Here is a 22,571-nt window from a genome sequence, read left to right as displayed (position 1 = left end):
ACACAAACTTTAAAAACTCTCAAGTAATAGAGCCTGTATGTCTTCATGGTGTGATGTCTTCTAACCTACAAACTTCCTCCCACCGATACCGCGTACTCTGAGTCTGTTAGTCCACGTGTGCTCTCATACCCTGGGTGTTAAGGCACAAAGTACGCTGGACTTAAATGGAGCTAGATATAAATGACTATACCCAGTTCAGCCACTGCTCAACTGAGTGAATTTTAGCAAATAACAGGGCCTTTCTGAGCCTCAGTTTACTTTTTTGTACAAGTATTACCCAATGATAGAAATAAGATCATATATGCTAAAGTTTTTCATAATCCATGTTGCTAATAAGGTGTTATATAAGTGCCATATATGCTAATGGCCAAATCTTCCCTAGATCCCTTAATCACAGGCTTGAATGTTTTAGAAATTGTATGTGTTTCCCAGCTCCTACTGGGAACACATAAATTTTTCCCTATTCTATGAAGAGAATGCTGAGGTGGCTTAAATGTCCACCGGAAATTCTGCCTGAGAGTTGGTATCCTGTTCCTTTGCCCGAAAGTTCCCTTCCCTATGGGATGAGTGAAGAAAAATGGCACATATTATTACAATAGCCAAAGAAGATGGTCTCAGAAGACGCCGTACACCCTGCAAGTAGAAGGATGTGAAAGTCTCTAGAGGAGTTCGTGTAAACAGGGAATGCTGTGCACCTGGGAAGCAGGGCAGCGAAGAATGGTTTTCTTCCCCTTGGACGTCTTTCATTCTCCCCAACCACTGCCTCCTACGTGTACCCGTCTCCTCTTTACTTGCCTCCCCAGGACCACACTTTCCCTCTCACCATTCTCCTGGCACAGATTCACTTTAAGTTTAAACCTTCAGAACATTTAGCTGACAGCCATGGCCTGGAATGCCTGTAGAACCACAGTGGGACATCTTCATGGGCAGCAAATACCTGGATCCTGGGTCACACGAGCATCGTGAGAGCTTCCAAGCCATCTCAAGATTCTCTCTGTGTCTCTCTGTCTCTGTCTCTCTCATTATATATGTACTAAAATGTTCACAAAATTATGAGTAGAACTAATTATAACAGAGAAAATATCAATAATAAAATAACCCCAAATAATCTGAGTTCTATGGCTATTATGAGAGATTTGCATCCATGTTTTTTATTAATAGCTTTAATTCTTTAAGACAATTTATTTTCTTATGTGGCCAATACTTCCTTTCAAACCTTTTTACCACAGGCTTATTAGCAGAGTTAACATGCCGAGATCAGAGCCTCTCTCCCTGTGTACATGAATTACTTTTACCCTGTTCCTGGCCAGCTCTCATAAATAGGGATTATGGAGCGAGATTGTGTGTGGGCTAGTACAAATCCATCAGTACTGTAGGAAACACTCACAGCAGAACATCTCCTGGTGCTAAGTCAATAGAGGATTGCTTGTATATGAAGACATTCAGATATTATACTTTAATGTAAAACTTCAGATCTCAGAAGAACTCAATATACTATTGATACATGCATGAATTAGTATGTTCAACGGGGACTACATACGGGTATGAAAACAGTAGTGCCCTCTGATAATGTCCCAGTCAGTCTCAGGTACATCAGCCTGGGGGTACGTGAGTTAGCCAGGTGCTGTTCCCACTGGTAAAAGAAGAAGGTCGCTCTCCCTTCTTCCGGGGTCACTTGTGGCAGAAAAAATAGAAAAGCACTAGAAAGAATGTCACACCAAGCATAAGCCCTACTAGTTTCTTGGGAACATGGGCCTGAATTTTGCAAGCCTCCAACCGTCAAGAAAAGAATCCCATTATGATGAGAATTGTAGACACAGAACACATAGCCAATCCCATTCTCTATGTGATGGAACTACCTAAGAAAAAAATATTGGTAACAGCAAAGTTAGAAGACAGCACATTCAATCAGAAGATCAAAAAGAGAAAACCTTCCGTGGCTCCATAAAGACCAGGTGTTGCAAAGGAGAGCCTTCCCCTCAACTGCGTATGTGTCCACTGGTTGTTATTGAATTAATACAACACAAACAATTCTCCAGCTAAGGGCTGTCACTTTTAACGTTTAGGGATATTAGATGACAAAAAAGTGGCTAAACCTTGTTCCCTTGAAAAGCAGTCTTATGGCATCAAAGTTGAACTATCAAAAACTCTAAAATTATTTTTGTATGAGAACCAGAGTCTCTACGTAATGCACATGTGAATGTCTAATTATGAGCCATCAGTTTAAAGAAGTATGATATATCCTAATAATGGACTATTAGTCATTAAGTTTCGTGCTTTTGGATAATATTAATAAAATAGGAAGATGTCTACAATATCACTGTAAGAGAAAAAAGCAGATTGCATACTTCACATACAGGGTGGGGCAAAAGTAGGTTTACAGTTGTTTGTAAGGAAAATAATACAATAATTAATAAATAGTAGTACTAGAGTAAGCTCTGTGTGTAATGAGCTCACAACTGTAAACCTACTTTTGCCCCACCCTGTATTATGTTCCCAGTTCTACTGCATCACATTGTATTTACACATAAACACAGCACGCACCGAAAAAATTCACTGGTAAGAAATAGAATAAATGTAAATGTTAATTCTTCGTAGGTGTGTATATAGGTAAGTTGTATTTTCTCCCTCATAAGATCTTTAATAAGCATCAGTTACCTTTATATAATAATAAGAAAATCATAAATATGTTTTAACCTGTATATTAACACAAGAGTCCTCCAACCTCTACATTCCTATTTATTTCAACAGCACTACTGAAAACGTATTATAACCTAGGAATTAGAAAGATAGTTCAGAGGACTCAGGAGACAACAATAGACAACTCTCATCAAATAAAAAGTCTCAAAAAACATGTAAACAAGGTGGATGAAAGCCTTACTTTGGCTCTGGAGACACTTTCCACTTTACTGTGTTTCGTTATGCTAGCACTTCAGTGTCTGGGTTGAGTTCTGCTTCTCCCCATGAGCAAGTGCAGGTTTCAAAATTAAAGTCAACCAATATTACCTTGTTGTTTTGTCCTTCCATTCAGTGGCTGATGACAAGCACAAGAAGACAACCAGCCTTTCTGAAATGGCATTTCTGAAATCCATTCTCTTTTCACATCCTGCTCTTTTCTTTGAATTATTTTACAAACGCTCATGGGGGTAGACTCTGCACTTTGTGGGTTAAGTCTAACAGCGGTGTTGAGAGGTTGTTGGTTAGGGACACACTTCCTATTCCCAGGGGTTGGCCCTCAATGGTTTCTTTCTAGAACCCCAAAATCAGTGTAGGCAAAGAGGATGGGCTTGGCTCTTGGAGCTCAGGGAACAAGACGAAGGGAACACTTGGATAGGAGAGTCTACCATAACCACAGCTTGGAAAGATAGCCAAAAATATGTAATCCAGTAGCCCTGTCTATAAGTCACTGTCATAAAGAAAATATTTATTAGCAGAATCTTTATTAACTAAGCAGTATGAAAGATCCAACTAATTATTATTCCATATCCAATAATAATTTTTAAAAATAAACTTAGGTTATAGAAATTTCAAGTGTCACAATAAGCCCTTTTCTCCTTGCAATATACTCCCACCCTCTGCCCCCAGACACTAGAAAAACTACAGTATTAGTCCGTGGCAGCAATGCTTGGCTCATGGTGGGTGCTCAGTGATTGCATGTGGGAGGGAAGGGGAGGGAGGAAGGAAAACTCTCCATGCTGTGTACAGCTCAAGCACTGGTTTTTGGGCAGGACTGCACATCACAGAGAGATGAGAGCATGCCTGATCGTTAGGACTTCCAGCGTCACCCCCTCGTGCTGTTGGCAGTTCTGACACTGAAAACTTCTATTACAAAATTCTCCCTATACTTAACATTAATCCTCTCTGCTTGATCTTAAGCCCACTTACTCTGATTCTACCTCAGAGGAAAAAGGGAATAGCTGGTCTCCATATTTGGAACAATAATTGTTCATACATTTAAAGAGAGTAAGTCATCACCTCATTGCCTTTTCTTCTTCCCCTTAATGACTCCAATTTCCACAGTCTTTCTCCATAGGTCCTGTTTTCTAATCCCTTAATCCAATGATGCCTATCAACACTCAGTTCTAAGTCCGCAAAAATAGCATGTTGTCCAATGGCGGTATCGGGAGATCTACAACAAACACCCAGGACACGAAGAGCTTCTGTTTCACCTCCTCAGCCCCCCTCTGTAGAGTCTGGAGAGAGCAAGGACACTCCCTGGCCTCTCCTCTGAGGCTGGGAAGTGAAACAGAGTTTGCACAGGTGTGTTTGGGCCATCGCCAAACACGTACTAGCCTACTTTACAGTCTCACACTGTCCTAGGCACAGATACATAGGGGAAAACCCAACAGAGGTGGTTCCTGTGTTCATGAATAGTCTATCGGTTGGTGTGTGTGCTTGCATGCATGTGAGCGTGTGTGAGTTCATGCACGTGAGCAGATAGAGAGGCTGTTTTATTTTGTCAGTCAACAGCTTTCAAGTGGAGTATTTCATAGCAGTGATTGACTTCTGCTGTATTGTCACCAAATAGATCATTCTAGTCCTTAGGTGCTGGTATCACAGAGCATCCACACATGGAGTTAGTGCAGTCTCCTGGATATTGTTAGCCTAAAATGATAACTGGGGCTCAGGGAGCCCAAATAATAACCCAAACATAGTCTACATAAGGAAAGCCATCTTCTGGTAGGTGAGGCAAGGAAGAGGGAGTGGTCTTATAAAACACATGTCTTGCCTCTTTGGGGAAAAGAGAAGCAGAGATGCAAGCCATGCATATCCTTCTGTAATTCTGGCCCAGACAGTCCCTTGAAGGCCTGTTTACATCTTATAGCCTGAAAATGCACCATCATCATTTCTTCAAGTCATTACTCAGAACACAGCCCCACTGCATTTCATTTTTATTATCCCCATTTTAGGAACGATTAAATGGAAGCAGGGAGCAGTAGCAATGAAGCAAATCATGAGAGGCTCTGATAAAGACAGAAGCCTGAATGCTTGTTGGAGCTGCTTCTCTGTGCCAGACTATTTTTAATGCAAGTTTATGCAGCTGTCCTCCACTCACAAATGAACCTGCTCGGCACACAATTATTTTTCACCATTCCAACTCACTATGCTATTCCTGTGTGTGTGTGTGTCCGTGTTTCCTTTTTAAATGTTCTTCTCTACATTCCTACACACCAGAGAGATGCGCTTGGCTTTCTGTGAATATAGTTCTGACCTAGAGATCTCTTTGCTAGTCCAGCCCCACCCCCATGCCTCCTTAGTGACTACCTCCACGGCATCCCATTAAAGGTTCATAAGAGCACGTTCTACTTGTTTTAAAAAAGGAGGATAATGAGTTATATATAAAATCTGTAAACGATTGGACTATTGTCAAAGCAAACACATAGGACATTGGAAATAATGACTGCTCTGGGGAGGGACCTGGAGGAACAAAGGAGCACAGATGATAAGAAGCATTCTTTTTACCCTTTGAATTTTTTATACCATTTAACTTTATACCATGTGCAAATATTACCTTAAAAAATTACACAAGGAAGGTGAGGACTACCAATTGATATTTGCTGGATATTGGCTGTATTTCAGTCACTATTAACTGTCATTTTACTATAAAATCTCCTTTAATCTTTGTAACAGTTGTGTGTAAAACCCTGTTTTACAAAATGGAAATAGGCTCAGGTGATATCAGTCACTCAGTTTATACAGCTGACAAATGACAGCATGAACTGGGCTCTTTCTGATTTCCCAAACCATGCTCAGTCCCACAGACTACATTGCTTGGGCTTCAATTTGTTTGAAAGAAACCACACTAGTAGCTCTGAAACTGCTTTTGAAAATCCTGAAGGAATCCTGTGAAATCCCACCACATGGTTCACACCAACAACTTAATGAATCTTCCTCGACCTGCTCGTGGAGGCTATTTCAGCACGCCTCCCCTGGGAACGGGGCCTCACGAGGGCTGCCCGTGAGTCCGTCGCTGGCCCTCAGAGGGCTCCTGCTGAAGGTGGGACTTGCACCTGCTCTCACGCTCCCTTCAGTGAACCACGCCGGCTAAATAGGAGACTTTCAGGTAGAAGTGAAGTAGCTGGCCAATGTTCTAAATCTCCTAAGCATATGGATTCTTCATTTGTTGAACAATCATCTTTTGAGTGTACACTCTTCTTAAGTGTAAGAATAATAGAAAACAAGAACAAGGTCCTTGTTCCCGTGGAGTGTTCATCCTGGTGTGAAGAGACAAGCGATAAACCAACCAACAAGCAGGCAAATAAGAAAAACATCAGATAATGAGTATGTTGAAGAAAATTAAAAGAGACTGTTGTGATAGAGCAACTGGGTGACTACTTTATCTCAGGTCAGCAGGGGGCCTTCCGAGGAGGTAGCATTTATCTCAATGGCGAGAATGACAAATATGCCCCAGGAGCTACCGTCCTCAAAGACAAACTCTGGTCTCCTTTGTATGCTGCAGCTCTCATCCCATTTCCATTCCAAGCACCTACTTATTTACAATGTGAATTTGTAAATTCCCAGAAGTTAGAACTGGAAAGGACCCTATAAATGGTCTTACTCTCATGCCATGATTTTAGACACACAAAAAGGATGATCTAGAAAACTGAAAAGAGCAGGTCACACAGCTAGTTAGCATGACTGAGAGGTAGTCCAGTCTCTCAGCTCATGTTTCTTCTAGAAATCTAGATTCCTTCCCTGCTTATCTTTTTTTCCCTTTTCATTGAATTTACTGGGGTGACATTGGTTAACAAAATACACAGGTTTCAGGTGCACAATTCCACAACACACCATCTATACACCGCATGTGTGTTCACCACCCCAAGTTATCTTCCCGGTGCCTGTTTCCTCACTGTACAGTCCTACCCTCGCACCTGCCTCTCTGGAGTCCACAGGCACTGTATCTTCCCTGGGCGAGGGGGTAGCTTCTGGAGTGGTATTGGGAATCCTGAGAATGCAGAAGAGTGCTGGGCGCCAGGGTAACAGTGGAAGGAAAGGTGTAACTTCCCACAGTGCAATTTCGCCACCTCTCAGACATGCCCTGGAGCTGTGCCTGGCTCCTGCCACCCCTTCCTGCCCACAAGTGAGTCCTAGCCAGGGCTTCCAAGTCTGGGAGCTGTGTGCTTGGTGAATTCAGTGAGGACCAGAGATCTCTCTTTAGCAGAGCTCCCTGATTTAACCAGCAGCATGAAAATGTTCTATCCTGTGATATCAGCCCCTCCCAAAATGCTCTGCAAAATGATTAACCACATAATTTCTTTAAATAGTAAGTTCTCTTAGCATATTAGAAATTTCAACCTACATAAAGATCTTATTTTCCCCCCACCAAAAAAAATAATAATAAAAGAACAGCTACTGTATCAAGGATAAGAGCATAAACTTGGATTCTTAATGATGGATATTAGACTCTTGTATTGTGTAATGTTCTCACTTATTCAACACATATTTATTGAACTGCTCTATGCAACACACTCTTCCAGGCCGCTGTGAGGACACAACAACAAACGACACAGCCTCTGTCCTCTGGAAGCATGCGCACACACAGCTCCAACACAGGCAGATGGGATGAGCGCTACAACAGGCAGGGACAAAAGCTACAGGGGACGAGGGAGTGAGAGATTAAATCTTGGTCAAACATCAGGGAAGGAGACAGCAACATTTTAATTGGGTTTCAAAGGGGGGTTATGATTTCTATAAGTGTGCAACGCATCCCAGGAAAAAAGAAACCTCATGACACGCTGTACGTATAGGGGCACGCTCTCAGAACAGAGAGGAGTCCAACATAGCTTAATGGTGAGGTGGGAAATTAAGAAGAGAAAGACAGGAGTTAGAAGGTAGATCAGAACCTTGAATGCAAGAACAGATAAAGTTTGGACTCCATCCATAAACCACAGAAGCTTTGAGTAGGTTTGGGGCAAAAAAAGAACATAATCAGAATTGTGCCTTATGAAGCCTGTCCCATAGCCATGTTTAGGACAGATCTGAATGGACAAAGGTAGGCATCAAGGACAAGGAGGCACATCACATTGTTCCTCGGTCATATAAAAGGTAAGGAATAAATTCAAGAGCTAGAATAAAGGTAGAATTGATAGGGAGAGAGGGGATCCAAATTCCAGGGAGGCGGATCTAGTTTTGGAAAGGAGTGGAGACTACAGGCCTCAGATTCCGGCCTCAGGAAGAGAAGTCAGCACAAGTGATAGTCTGGGGTATCTCTTTAAGAAAGGACAGTTTGAGATGCCCCATACCTGAGATAGTAATCATGAGTCTATTGCACAAAAGCTACAGCAGCTGGACGTCTTCTGATCCATGCATGAGGCCTCAGTTATTAATAACTCCTCTTCTGGATATATGCAAAAGTGCCTGCTCCATGTGAGGGTCCCAGCTCATGTCTTAAATTATTTTGTCTCTACGGCAGCAGTGAAGAGCAGCTGGATTGGGATGTAGAGCAGGAGCCAAGTGAACAATCATTTCTGACAAATGATAACTCAGAGGAAGGAGGGCAGCTTTAATGAAGAATGCCAGGCACAGTGCAAACCCTATACTGTACCCTGAAATGAGGAACAATATGACAGATGGATGTCTTTCAAGAATAAGGTCCTAGGTTCCACTACCTGAGCCACATAGGCCCTGTTCCACAGGTGAGCAGTCACATATTACCTGTCCAGGGTTCTCTGTGGCAAGACTGTGAATGTCAAGTTTATCTCTGGCCTCTGTTTTCTGGCTACTCTCTCTAGAAATACATAGCTTGGTTTCCATCCTAGTCAGAGTCACGCTGACATCTGAAAGCCTGTTCTCAGCCAGTTGGCCCATGGAGTCTGTAGAAATTGCCTTAAATCAATGTTTCCCGATATGTTTCACAGAATATGAATTTCAGGAACAAAGAGGCGCTATGTTAAAATAATTTTGGGAATTGCTAGATTGAACAAGATTAAATGTTTCTTTGATATAAGATACCTCTGAACCTTCAAGTGCTAATATGTTCTGAGAATCTCTCCAAATGAGAAAAAGTAGGTGGCATCTCCCAACCTTATTTATCTGCAGAACCATTTTTCAGCAAAGCATCTCAAGGGGCCAGGGCCCCACAGAACACAGTGAGAAATACCAGTGATGGCATTATTCTCAGCAACATTTGTATTTAATTAGGAATCCAGGATAATAATAAAAGCTAAAACCTACAGAGCGCTTACATGTGCCGGGCACCTTTTTAAGTCGTTCGCATATAATAACATATTTAATCTTCATGACAACCTGGTGCTATTGGTGCTATTATTATTCTCATTTTAAAGATGAGGAACTACAGGCACAAGTAGTTAAGAGATCTGTGCAGGGTCCTAGGTAGACCAGTTAGTGAGTAAGGGAACTGGGAATTAAACCTAGGCAGTCTGGCACTGACAGAAATTAATTTCTAATGGCATTTCAGACACAGTGATCAGCAGGCCGTGGGAGAGACCCGAGAAGAGCCTGGCATGACAAACCTCCCATCACAGTAAACCCATAGCTGCCTGCTCATAAATTAGGCCTCCCCGGTATACCATGTGGGACACAACTTCTAAATCGTACGACTGAGAGTTTCCTCAACAAATTGTGTTATGTTGGACGTGTGTGATCTTCCATCAAAACAAAGTTAAGATTCAGACAACACCATAAACAATAAAATGGAAACATGAGAAAATAATCTCTTGATTAACCAGCATAGCAAGGAAATGAAGATACAAGTTTGAGAAATGGCTTCTCCTGTGTTCTCAAAGTATTGACTTCTTGCTCCCCGCCTCAGAAACCACAACCAAGAAACTGTTTTCAGTTCATGTATTGCAAAATTTTACGCCCCTACCCCTCCAGTGTGCTCGAGAATTGCCAAAGACATGTCCTACCCTCTCCCACTTCCTCTCCTTGTTCAGAAGGATTATCACCAGTTTTGGGTGCATCTGGTAGCCATCTTCGCTGAAGGACAGATTCCTCCCCTCAAAAGTGACATTGATCAGATACCTGTGAAGATAAAATAAAAGGAAGGTTAAAAGCATGAAGAAAGTATGTCAAGAACGAGATAGCCCGGGAGACAGAGAGGAAGGCGATGGAGCCAGACTCATAGACACACAAACACCATGTGAGATGTGGTGTTCCTCAAGCCCCCATCTGATTACTCGATACAGCCATCAAGTTCTCAAATAATAGGGATAATACGGGAACATAATACAATAATTTGAAAGAAAGGCATCAAGTTTGAGTTTAGTCTATAGTTATGACTGAGCAAATTACTTAGTCTTGAACTTCACTCTTTTTCTCTACATACAAAAAAATGGGGTCATAAAGAAACCTACTTTATTAGGTTTATATGGCTTAAATGAGACAACTTGCCCTCGTTGTGTTAACAATTTGTTTTAAAGTGGTGGATAAAAGAGCAGAGGTGACAGAAACTAGAAGAGAACGTGGGAGTGCACCAAGACAACTTTCTGCTAAGTAAGGTGGCGTATTGGAGCTTAGGATCTCTCCCCTCCTGGAGACAGGCACAGGCTTTTAATCTCTTGCTAAGATCCTGCCCAGCCCATACTTCTAAGAGGTGTGAGATGAGTTCAGCTGTCAGGGATCTGGTTCCACAAGATGCATTCTGGAAACCAGGGTTATTGTCCTGTGTATAGTGAATAGAAAATACCAGGGGCAGAGAGAGAGCAAGGGAGAGACATTTCACAGAGAGGTCTAGATATAAGCTCATAAATTAGCAGAAACTTTGGAAATAACTACAGTAAGACCAATGAAATTGTCTTCTCCACAACACCTGTACCTCCTGCTCACCCCATCTACCCTGTTGGCCACTCTGATCTAATAAAGATCTCCCTCATTGGGAATTCCCACAGGCGTGCTCATTACAACCAAATTAGTGCAACTGTGCTGATGGTAATTAATGTCGCTTTACCATAATGGCCCAAGGAATCAATACTGATTAGCTCTGTGTCCACAAGACATGCTATTCGGGAGCCTTGGGCCTGATGCTACTGTGAGATGTGTCTCTGCTAAGAAGCAAAAGGGATATCTTGTCATTGCCCTGAAGGTTCTGAAGGGCTGAGGTGTGGCCAACAATGATTTCCTAGTACTATTTTAAAGGAGAGAAGAAGAAAGCATCAGGAGGCAGCTTAAAGGTTCCTCTTTTATGCCTTCTCATTCGATGAAACTGTGACTCTTCTTCGACTCTTCCACGTAACATTAGCTTGAGCAACAAAGTTGGTAGGATGCACATCCTTTAGGCAATGATAAGGATGACTAGGCAGCATGAGCCAAACTCCCATGGACCACTTCTCACTTCTAGGGCTGCCTGGGATTTTTTTTTTTTGCTATTAAATAATTTTTTAAATTGGGGAACACCTGAAAGATAGACTCTATAGACACAGTTATCCTATATCCTGGTCAGTCCAAACTGTAGTTACTCCTGAGTTTCCTCAGCATAGCAAAGCATTGCCCCTAGCAAATATGGAGAATTCTCAAACACATAAGAAAATGTAAAATAGAGTGATGAAGAGGCTTTAGTTCTTCAATGACCCAGAGACTCCGCATGACTCAAATGGCTCTCCTATTTAAAAGAAATAATATTTCTTAAAAAGAGGATTTGTCTAGGTGTTTTCTAAGGGTTTTAATGCCCTTTAAGGTATTAACAGCCATTTAAGGTATTCTGGGATAAAATCCTGCCTCAAGCAAGAAACTTTATGTGATTTTTAAGCCTCTCGTTCTCTGGTCTTGTGTAGCTTCACAAATGCAAACGTAAAGAACCCTGAAGATCTCTCAGAGTAGAGATTTTCAGAATCTCAGGATTCAAAGAAACCTACATAATCAACTAGCTTACCAGTTCTTGTAGTTTATACTCCCCTCTGTAGCATCGTAACACTGGGCATCTCAGCTCTTCTTGAATACTCCCACTAATGCGGAGCTTATCACTCTACCTTCCACCCTCAAGGGAGCATCCTACTGCTGCCTGCAAGCCCTTGATCCTGGTTCTCCTCCACGTGAGAGCTCTTGAAGTATTTAAAGACATTTATCATGTATCCCTTATAAAATAAGTGCTTATCTTTGAAGAAACCTAAGCTCATTGAAGCATAATTTCAACTTCATAGACAAGGAAACTGGAGCACAGAGAGGTCAAATTGTTTGTCCAATGTTCCACAGCTAACTGCAAACAGAAATAACATTTTAAGCCACATTCCCAGGCCCATGTCCTCTCTACCATACCACCCTGATCCTCATATGCCACATCGGGTTTAACATCTGCAGTTCACTCATGTAGTTATCATATGCTATGGCTTCAAGTTGCCTCCCATTGACTGTTCTCTCTGGATGTTTCCAATTGATGAAACTGTAGCATCCCTAATTCAACCCAAATGTTCCACATGGCACACATCTGCTCCACACCCTGCCCTACTCCTCACCTCTCACTCAGTGATGCTTGCTCAAGCCCATGTCTCCTATAGTTTTCAACGACTTCAACACTCCAACCAAAGCCTTGCATCATTCATTTCAGGGAATATAATTACGAAAGTGTAAAACAAAATATTTTAAACAAACAAACCAGATTTGAGTACCCAACATAATAACTTGGAAAATATGTTGTTACTACTATACTGTGTTGCTTAGAATAATTTCCAGAAGTCTTGAGAGAAGGTTTATGAGACATACAAAAAATTTAGTCTCATCTTTTTTTTAGAAGAAAGCAAGCAAGAAGAGAGAGGGAGAAAGAAGGAAGAAAGGGAGGGAGGGAAGGAGGAAGGGAAAAGGGGGGGGGGAGGAAGGGAAGGCTAATGAGAGAGGGGAGAGAAAGAGGGAAGGAAGATGGAAGGAGAGAAATAACTTATCTCCACTGCTCTGAATAATTCTGACTTTATTTAAAATGCCATTAAGAATATTTAAAAGAAAGTGTCTATTTCAGAAGGCAATTATAAAAGAGAAGTTCCAGAAATAATTGAACAGGCAGCATGAATGGAATAAGTGTATAGCCTCTCAGGATGATTTCTCTGAAGGGGACAGCATTGAATTCAGTGTTTAAGTTGAGAAATTCAAACTTTGAGAAAATAAACCACACTAATGGGCAATGCAATTGCTCTGTAGCTAAATTGCTTTAGTTATCTCTGCTCCAGATACTTCTGATTTTCCTTATAAATTTTTCTCTTTCTGATATGTTCACCTTTCAGTTCTACAGGTTCATTTTATTTTACCCAGGCACTTCTCACATATTTTACACTTATTGAAAATATTTTAAAATTTTTATGACAATATAGAAAATATTCTTCTCCAAACTACCCTTTAATCATTGATATCCTTTAGCACTATTTAGATTAATCATTCACATTGTGTTTTTTCTGAGTAATTTCCTCTACATACCAACATTTAGCTATTAGTGAGGAGCTTACCAATGTCCACCTGCCTCAAGCAAGGATGCCCTTTGAATAGCAGAACAAACTCTCCATTCATTGGTAATGAAAAATGTGAAAAAAAAATAATTACGAGTGTGGTCACTCCTAGATATGTGACCTTGGTGCCTAAACCTCAATTTTTCCTCTTTAAACTAGAAACACCATTTTTAACTCCAATTTATCAGATAAGGCTGTTGTGATGATCACATAAAATAATGAATAAAAAACTATATAAAATATAAATGTAAAGTTATATAATAAAAAGATTCAGAAAAAGAATGTATAAGCATGATTTGAGTACTTGCCTCATTTTGGATTTCAGCAAAAGTGTGATGATTACATTTAACAAAACTCAATTATCCATGGAACACAATGGAGGAATGGAGAATGCCTTCCACATATGGAGGATAAGCTAGGTCAAGTGGTGATATTAATCAATTTAACTTTCCATAAGACATGAAATTACCCAACCGCTTCTGGATCTGACTGTACTTCGTCAATTCTGAATATTAATTAAAACCTTAAAGTTCCCATGTGTAAATCCTCAGTAGAGGATTAAACTGCAAGATTAAGAGGTGCCACAGCTCTTTTGTTTCACTTTAAATGTTATTCTCAAGTATGCAATTAGGAAGCCTAGCTTCAAGTGGCAGCCAAATTCAGAAGCTCTACCCATAACACTCTAATCCCCCAAAGCCCCATCAAGGTTTGGTATATAAAAAATAGTGCTTGACTTGTCTCTGGGATGCAGTTTGACCCACAAAAAACCTGATGGCCTGTCTCACAAAGTTCTAATATTACGAGAATCTCAGCGTGCTAGAACTAGGAGAAAACTTAGAAACTATCTACTGAGAACTCTCATTTCAGAAAGGAGAAAACAGGCCCTATGATGCTACCCAATTCTCCCAGGTAACCTTGACCTGCCTGCTCAGGACTGGAGTTCAAGTCTTCTGATTTTCAGCTCAGTGCTCTTTTTGCTACATCACTAAGTGAACTGAAATCAGTTTTGCAGAGCCTCAGAGGTGCATTTTAGCAATCTCATGTCACATATGCCCTGGACTGTGTAGATCCCTAGTAAAGACTGAATAAAATAAAGTCCATCTCATTTCCTGCTTGACTCCTGCTTGTTAAGAGCCATGGAACCCTGATGGGCTCAGAGCCAATACATTTGTTTTATACGGCCAAAGTCATACTCCAGTGGGTTTAATAGGATCAAGCTGAGGTAAAAAGCCCTTGTGCCTCTTTGACTTTGCCCATGACCCTCAGAGCTCACCCACTGTACCACATTGACACCTAAAGCAATGACTTGCAGTATGCCCTGTGCGGGAGGTGTCCCAAAGATCTCTGCCAGAATTTTCCCAGCAAAGCAAGAGCCCTAGCACCAACAATACTCATTTTGTCCTCCATATTTTTACAAGGCGCTAGGTTTTTTTTATTACTGTCTGTTAATGTGGTAATAAGAGAAATAAGTCACTTATCCAATTCTTTTGTTTTTGATACAGCAGAGGACGTCCAGAAGGGTTTTGCGCTTTGCTGGAAACAGGGTCCAGGGGTCCTGACCCCCAGTGCAGCATTCTGTCCACTCACCGCCATGCCTCACAAATGGTGAAATTTTTCATAGCTCTCAGTTTTCATTCTCCAGTTATTAAGAGCAAAGTAATGAGGAAAGACAGTTCTAGACAGAAGCCTTGCATTCTTGATCCTTCCTTAAAATTTCCTAGCTCTGAAAATCTACTACTCCATAACTGTGTGTTTGGTGTGACACCTTTTAAAGCCTTCAGCGCCCTCCTCTATAAAATACCATCTTGCTTGCCCGATGAGGGAAGTTGGGAGAGCTCCTCGCCATGCTCTCTGTTTCTCCATTTCATCTGGCTAATACTGTGGCTACTACACTATTAGACTCCATCATCCGAATGGCAAAACCACACATTTTTCAAAATATCTTTCTCTGGTCCCCTTTTAGAAATTACTATTTTTGTGTAAAGGTTTTCTCTTGAAAAAGTAGAAACAATTTCCTACAGGATTAGAAATAGTGGACTTTAATCATTTAAAAGCTCCCTGATTAGAGACCAGTACTGGGGGGGAGAGGTAAAAATATTTAAATATTAGATATTCAATATTACAGTTTGGTAGACTAAATAGAAATTTCTGAATTTCCCTCAATGTAGAAATTCATAATTATTAAAATGCACTCAAAATGACCAATCCAGTGTGATGCGGTCAACGTGGCAGGAAACGATTCTCCTCTGGACTTGCCAATGGGCTCTTCTGGACCAAACCCAGAAGAAACATCTCATTAGTAAGACATCCTACACTCAAATGACTGACACAGGTAATGCTCCCCCCCTCCAAACTCCTGGCAGAAAGAAAATAAGGAGAAACAACAACAAAAAATAAGTTACTGGAAGAGGAAAGGAATGCAGTATGAGCCACACACGTCCTCGCTCACCACCACCACCAGGAGCAGCAGCTGTCAGTGTGGCGTGGAATTTAAGAATAAAGATGCTGCAGTCAGACCACCTCTGTTCAAATCCTTGATCCACAAGTTCAAAAGTTACGTGGCAATGTCTCCAAGGCACACGAATTATTCTTGCCAGCAATAGTTTTCTTATTAAGAAAAAGGAATTTGCAGATGTTTTGAAAGTTTCCTGTGACATATAATGTCATATATAAAAATATTAAATCACGCTGTTGAGCAAAATAATTTGAAATAACAGTTTTCCTATGCTGTCACATGCAGTTCTTTTCCCTTATTTTTTCAAAATGATACCTAGTAGAGAACCTCAGGAAAAACTAACTTAAAGAGCAGATTGTAATATTAATTTATAATTACTTGAGGCATGTTAAAAATAGTTTGTCTTCCAGTGGACCAAGATTTTTCTCTGAAGTGGTATTCATACCATTAATTTATTTGGGTATAAAATAACTCTTTGCAAATCATAAAAGGTTCATGTTTGGGCTGGTCCATATCTTAGTTATTTAAATTCTAAATTCACAGTGTTAAATTAATTAGATGTTAAAATATCTTGAAGACTGACATGTACATTTAATATACTTCCTCTCCCCTGCTGTTGTGAGATTGTACTCCGAGGGGTGAATGGCGATGTGTCAGTCAGTGCGCTGTCTATTACAAGGAAAAAGTCTTCTCATGATCCTATACCTCACAATGAAAGTTTTCGGAGAGTTATTACCTGGGTTCTGTTTCATGACTGAATGCCCCGAGTTACCTTTATCTGAAAGGCAAGAACAGAGAATTGCCCAACAATCTCTGCTTGAATATAAGAGGGTAAAGTGTACCAACCTTCCTCCATAAAGATGCTAAATCCATGAGCATTCTGAGTGGCTCTGCCACCAGCTGGGATGTCCTCAAAGCTACCCATCTGTACCCTTTCAACAAAAGAGGTCAATGTGGCAGGCCACGGCCAGGGACCAATTCTCCTCTCAGCTGACCTACAGGTCCATCCGGGACCAAACCCAAAAGCTTGTTCTCATTAGTGAGATATATACTATACTCAAATGAATGAAAAGGTCTGGACAATGCTTCGAAATGCTCAGTGGTGAGAGGTAGCAGAAAGAAAATAAAGGGGAAAAATAGAATAAGTTAAGCAAAGAGGAGAGGAATGCAGTATGTTAAACACAAATAGAACAACAATAACAACAGGCAGTGCAGTGCGGTGCATGAGAGCCAGGACACTCTGCTCAAGCCCTTGATCCACCACTCGGAAGCTGTGTTATCTTACCAGTTATCTAACCTCTCTTAGCCTTAGTTTCTTCACCATAAAATGTGTGCGCAATAATAGTACCTATCTCATAGCATAGTTGTGAGGATTAAATGATTCTGTGTGCACAGAAGTCTTCGAATTGCACTTACCTACACCTATGCACAATGAGCCTCATGTTTTAGCTGCTGTTGCTGTTGTGATTGCCTTTTTTTTGGTATCACTTGTATATCAGAGAATGTTAGAGTTTGCTGGAACTTTTGGATCACAGTCTAACCTTTCTTATTTGGAATGGAACACACTGAGGCCTGGAGAGATGCTGCCAACTCTTTGGTTGCAAGTCTCTCATTTTTCCATAATGCAGTAGCCCTACCCCTTCCTCATTATCTGCAGTTTTGTTTTCTGTGGTTTCAGTTATGCATGGTCAACCGCAGTCCAAAATATTAAATGAAAAATTCCGGAAATAAGCAATTCATAAGTCTTAAATTGCACACAGTTCTCAGTATCGTGATAAAATTTCACACCATCCTGTTCCATCCCACCCAGGGGTGTGAATAGTTTCGTTGTCCAGCGTATCCACGAGCTATGTGTGCTCCCCACCCACTGGTCACTTACGGCACCACCTAGTTATCAGATTGACTGTCATGGTATCGTAGGGCTTATGTTCAAGGAACCTTTATTTTACTTAATGGCCTCAAAAGCCATTCACGTAACTTTTATTATACTACGTTGTTACAACTGTTTAGCTTATTATTAGTTATTGTTGTTAACCTCTTACTGTGCCCAACCTAGAAATGAAACTTTATCACAGGTATGTATGCATGCACAGGAAAAAACATATATATAGGGTTCAGTACTATCTGTGGTTTCGGGCATCCACTGGGGGTCTTGAAACGTCTCCCTTGCAGAGAAGGGGGCTACTGAACCACCAGGCCAGAACATGACCTCTCACCCCCACAGTATTCCGAACTATTAAGGCTTGGGGATATTTGTTTTTTCTACTATGATTAGTGACCTCTGTAAGGTATTTTGCAGTGGGGAATCACTTAGTCATACTACTTCAACAAAAGTTCACTTCCTGAGGAAGGCGAAAGATGAGCTCATATCCCCATCATTTTAGTCTAGAATATATGACTCCTCAAAATGACCCCCATTCTGACCTCCCAGAGCCCTGCTTTAAACACTATGTAATTCTCTTTAAAATTCGTTGGAGGGGCACACTCATCTTGTGTGTTCCTTAGGGACCTAGCAATTCCGCATCTTGATGCCAATTCATCAAGTGTGCTGAACACCAAAGCTGTTTCTCATTCAGGGAACTGTGCACAGAACTCGGTGATGAAAAAGGAGCCCTCCTGATTCTCATGCCCACAACCTCGGTCACCTCTGCCGTGAGCAAAGCCTGCTAAGGTGCTATAGGAAACCTATTTTCCAGAGGCAGTTATTAGACAGGTAGAACACCTCAGCAGCAAGGAACCAAGTAATCCTTCCGGATGATGTTATTGCCACTGGATTTTTTTCCCTTTTAAGTTCAAATTTCCATGCTGTACATAAGTTAAAAATCACTTTCTTTTTAAAAGGCAGAATAATAACCCTCTTCTGCAGATAAGCTGGCTCAATGTGCTACAATACAGCCCAGTGTAGGGCTATCCAGATTCAGCAGTGGGACCTTCCCAGAGAAAATACCTTAAGAGCTCCAAGGCCGATCACTGAGTACACTGATATTTCTTTCCTGAGGCCTACTAATGATTTTAAGATGAAGACTTGCTTCTCTGAAACCCATTGTAGCTCATGGGCTTGCAATGCTACTCAGGGGTTAAGCCAAAATCAGTCAATCAATGACTGGCAAAGATTTCTCTAGGACATTCAACTTTGACTGGAAGCTTCTTCCTTCTTGTGAGTTTTCAGACTTATTGAAAGAAATGCTGGGCATGTACAGGGTGTGGCAAAAGTAGGTTTGCAGTTGTTTGTATAGAAAATAATACAATAATTAAAAAATAATAATACAAGAATTAACTGTGTTTTGCATACTTGCAACTGTAAAGCTACTTTTGCCACACCCTGTACACCCAAGAAACCCTTGGGCTAGACAAAGTGACCTAAGCATGATTTCAAGCGAAACGAATTAGGAGGCTTTTCTCTCCCTTTTGACCTTTCTCCAATTTCCTTAATTTGTTCTTCCTTATACTGGAGCCCCTCTCTATTCTCTCTCATACCTTAAGCAATCAACAAAATCAACACATTGGCAATACCTCACAGCTCCTGCACCCTCTGTAGCTATCATATGCTTGATTTCACAATTCCCTCCAACAGCTCTACTACAGGGTAGCAAAAGAGGTGAACAAATGACTTAGTGAGATGGCTTCAGTTACAGGGACTGAGAGTGCATGTTGTGAGGAATTGACTTCTAGTAGCAATTACATTGAATGTAAGAGGATGAGGTCCAAAGAGGAAGGATGTTCCAGAGACAGGAGACAGTTTCCAACAGACAGAAGACTCAGGATGCCTGGGTGAAGATGATGTTTTTCAGGGAGATGGGCATCCCATAATTATATCATGCTACAGATGCAAGACAAAGAGTGGTGGAGGCTGGTGAAAAACACATCTCTGTCTTCAAAAACCCAGTCATGAGCCAGACCTGTCCCTGGACCAAAGCCCTTTCACACAGGAAATAAAATTTCTTGAGTCTAGGGTCCAAGGAAAGACCAATGGAACAAAACACAGATGCATCCCAGCTGCAAAGTAGAATATAATATGGGAATAGAGAAGGTGGACTGTCAGGAAAATTAGTTAGCAACAAGGAGTTTGTTAATGTGGCTCCTGTAGCACAGCCTGGAGAACAGTTTTCTGGGGCTGAAGTTCAGTGAGAGGACCCATCCATAAAGGTATGGTTGGCTTTGAAGATGCAGGAACTGTATACTAGTCAGTAGTAGAAAGGATATCATCAGCCTGAAAACAGTCAGACAAAATGTATATTTAATCAAGGAGAAAACACCAAGATGGAAACCATAATGCAAAGGTGCTGGTCAAACACTCATCCTATGTTTCTAGAGTTTTTGTTTAAGTGTTGCTCTAAATCACAATGCTTTGTGGCAGTGTTTCTAGATCAGGTTAGAATAGAGAGGTCAGGGGAAGATCAAACCTATTTGTTTATTTATTTAATGAATTGTAGTTAGTTACTCAAAGACACCCATTGGTCTTTTCCAGTATTCTAAAATGGGCTTGACCCTTAGTCAGGTTTTAAAGCAAGGTGAGAGCAAGAGTGTTTTAGAGCAAACCCATTTCCCTCTTTCCTCATCCTCAAGAGGACAGCACCATGAACCCAACTGCATCTTCACAGGCAAGCTGAAAGAAACGTGTAATCATCTCTCCCTGCTGTACTGTGTGGGGGCTAGAACTCTGCTGTTCCTTCTTTGTCAGGGAATCCTAGATCTTTTTCTCTCTCTGTAGGTTGATGTTTCCATGGAAACATGATCTTTAAGGCTTCTGAAATCACTGTGCATTTATACCATTAACTCTTTGTAGACCAGGGCAGGTCACAAAGAGATTTATTTTCCAACCAGTGAAAAGTAACTCCACTTTCGACCTCTTTTTACTGCTATTAAAAAAAAAAAAAGTAACTAACACCTGATGCCCGTCTTTCCTCACCAGAGCTCACTCCTTTTCCCTCTATCATTCTACTGAAACCATTTTTACAAGGTCATTGATAATCAAGACAGAGTCAACAAAAATAAAATCAGTAGCCTCTGCTCCATCAGCATTCTCCTTGACTTTATAGAGCTTCTAAGAGCTGACCTTCCCAAGTTTTCGGCAACCCTCCTCACCCTTGCATACCTGTTGTTTAAAGTAGGATAATTTTTAGTTCTCCTTATACTTCGCAGGCCAGTTCTCTCTCCTTTCCTGTCCATTTTGCTTAAAACTCCCTAATTTCAGGACACCCCAAGTGTTTTTTACTCCCGTGCTCTCCCTTTGAAACTCATTCACAGCCATAGCATCAAAAATCACTTCCACACCACAGTCTCCAAAATCTCCATCAGAGGCCCACCTCCTTCCTGACCTTCAGCTTGGTATTTCTGATTAGACCGTTCTACCTGAATGTTCTGATATCCGGTCACACTTAGCATGCCCACGACAAAGCCAGGGTGCTTCGTATTTTGGCAATGCGCCACCACTCTTAGAGCTTTAAAATTCAGGCATAGCTTTGACTTCTCCCTCTTGGTTATAATTTCATCTTTACAACATGAATGAAAAAGAAAATAATCTGGCTGCTCTTATGAGCCACATTTTTATAACCAGTCAAATCATTTAAAATGTCAGCTGTAGTTCAGCATTATGTACAAAATAAGCTGATTGATATTTTCCCCTTTTTTCAGAGTTTTGTCTCCCCAAGGTAAATTAATCTCATAGCTTTCTGGCATAAAAGTGAAATTGCTTGGAAGTCATATTTTTGTTCTGGGTTGCTTTAAAAAAACCTAACTATAACAATGTTTTAGTTTTTATATACACACATAACAATGTATATTGAGCACATGCCAAGCTCTGTTCTAAATGTTTGCATTATTTTAAATTCTCACAGCAATGCTATAAAATAATAGACCATATTATAATGAAAGCCCAAGGTCAGTGGCACTGGGAGTTGATCCCATTGAACACTGAGTCATTCTAAACTCCATTCTGCTGCCTCACTAAGAATGACATTGTTGAGAGAAGCAGTGGTCATGGGAGAGGGAAAGAAAGAAGCCCCAGACTTCTAACTTGATAAAACTAATCTAAATCCCAATATGAGCAGCTCTGGAGCCTGGGCTCTTAATCACTACTTAGACCACCAACCAGCAGTCCGTTGTTTGTTTTTAATGATCCCTGATGCTGGCGTCACAGGGAAGAGGGTGAAACACACAGGCTCGCTACAGACCTGAGAAAGCCTGGAGGCACACTGGCGGTCAGGAGATGCGTTCATAGAATAACAAAAGAACTCTTGTCTCCAGGGGCTGTTGACCTGTCATATTTCATGGCACTAACCCCTAAAAAGTGAAGAAATGGAATTAATTTGCCTTATAAGAAAACAGGAGACAAACCACAAGCAGTAAGCTTGACTATACTTACAGAGGAATTAATTCTCAGGTCACACTCTGGGAGGAAGTCAGTTATAAAAGTCTAGGACTATATTCTTGGAGTTCTTGTTAGAGGAAGACAACAAGAGCTAGAATATTTATTTGGCTCAGTTAAGATTGGAAAAAGATTTACCTTGGTTTGGCACAGAATATTCAAGCTCTCTCTGGACTTAAAATACAGTATTGAAGTTTTTCTTTGGAGCTACAATCAATTCTCAATTACCCTCAGTAAGGGAGCCCTCATGATATGGACAATCGAATGCATAGATTTCTCTTGGTGCTGATCCTGCTGATCTCTTCAGAGGTTTACATGGTAGAACATCTCCTTCCTCTGCATATGCTTTCATTCTACACCC

At 41.0% G+C, this 22,571-nt stretch overlaps 1 protein-coding gene across 1 annotated transcript in view; it reads right to left on the bottom strand.

The window, feature by feature from the left end:
- GRIN2B (glutamate ionotropic receptor NMDA type subunit 2B) overlaps positions 1-22,571 on the bottom strand; it is a 400,196-nt gene that overhangs the window by 94,042 nt on the left and 283,583 nt on the right. The window contains exon 4 of the mRNA XM_053921780.2: positions 9,870-9,984. Coding sequence (XP_053777755.1) covers positions 9,870-9,984 — 115 coding nt within the window. The remainder of the gene's footprint in view (positions 1-9,869; positions 9,985-22,571) is intronic.

The sequence above is a fragment of the Desmodus rotundus genome, chromosome 3, assembly GCF_022682495.2.
Source record: "Desmodus rotundus isolate HL8 chromosome 3, HLdesRot8A.1, whole genome shotgun sequence".
NCBI classification, from domain to species: Eukaryota; Metazoa; Chordata; class Mammalia; order Chiroptera; family Phyllostomidae; genus Desmodus; species Desmodus rotundus.
The sequence above is the reverse complement of the archived record's forward strand: the minus strand, read 5'-3'. Positions and strand labels throughout refer to the sequence as shown.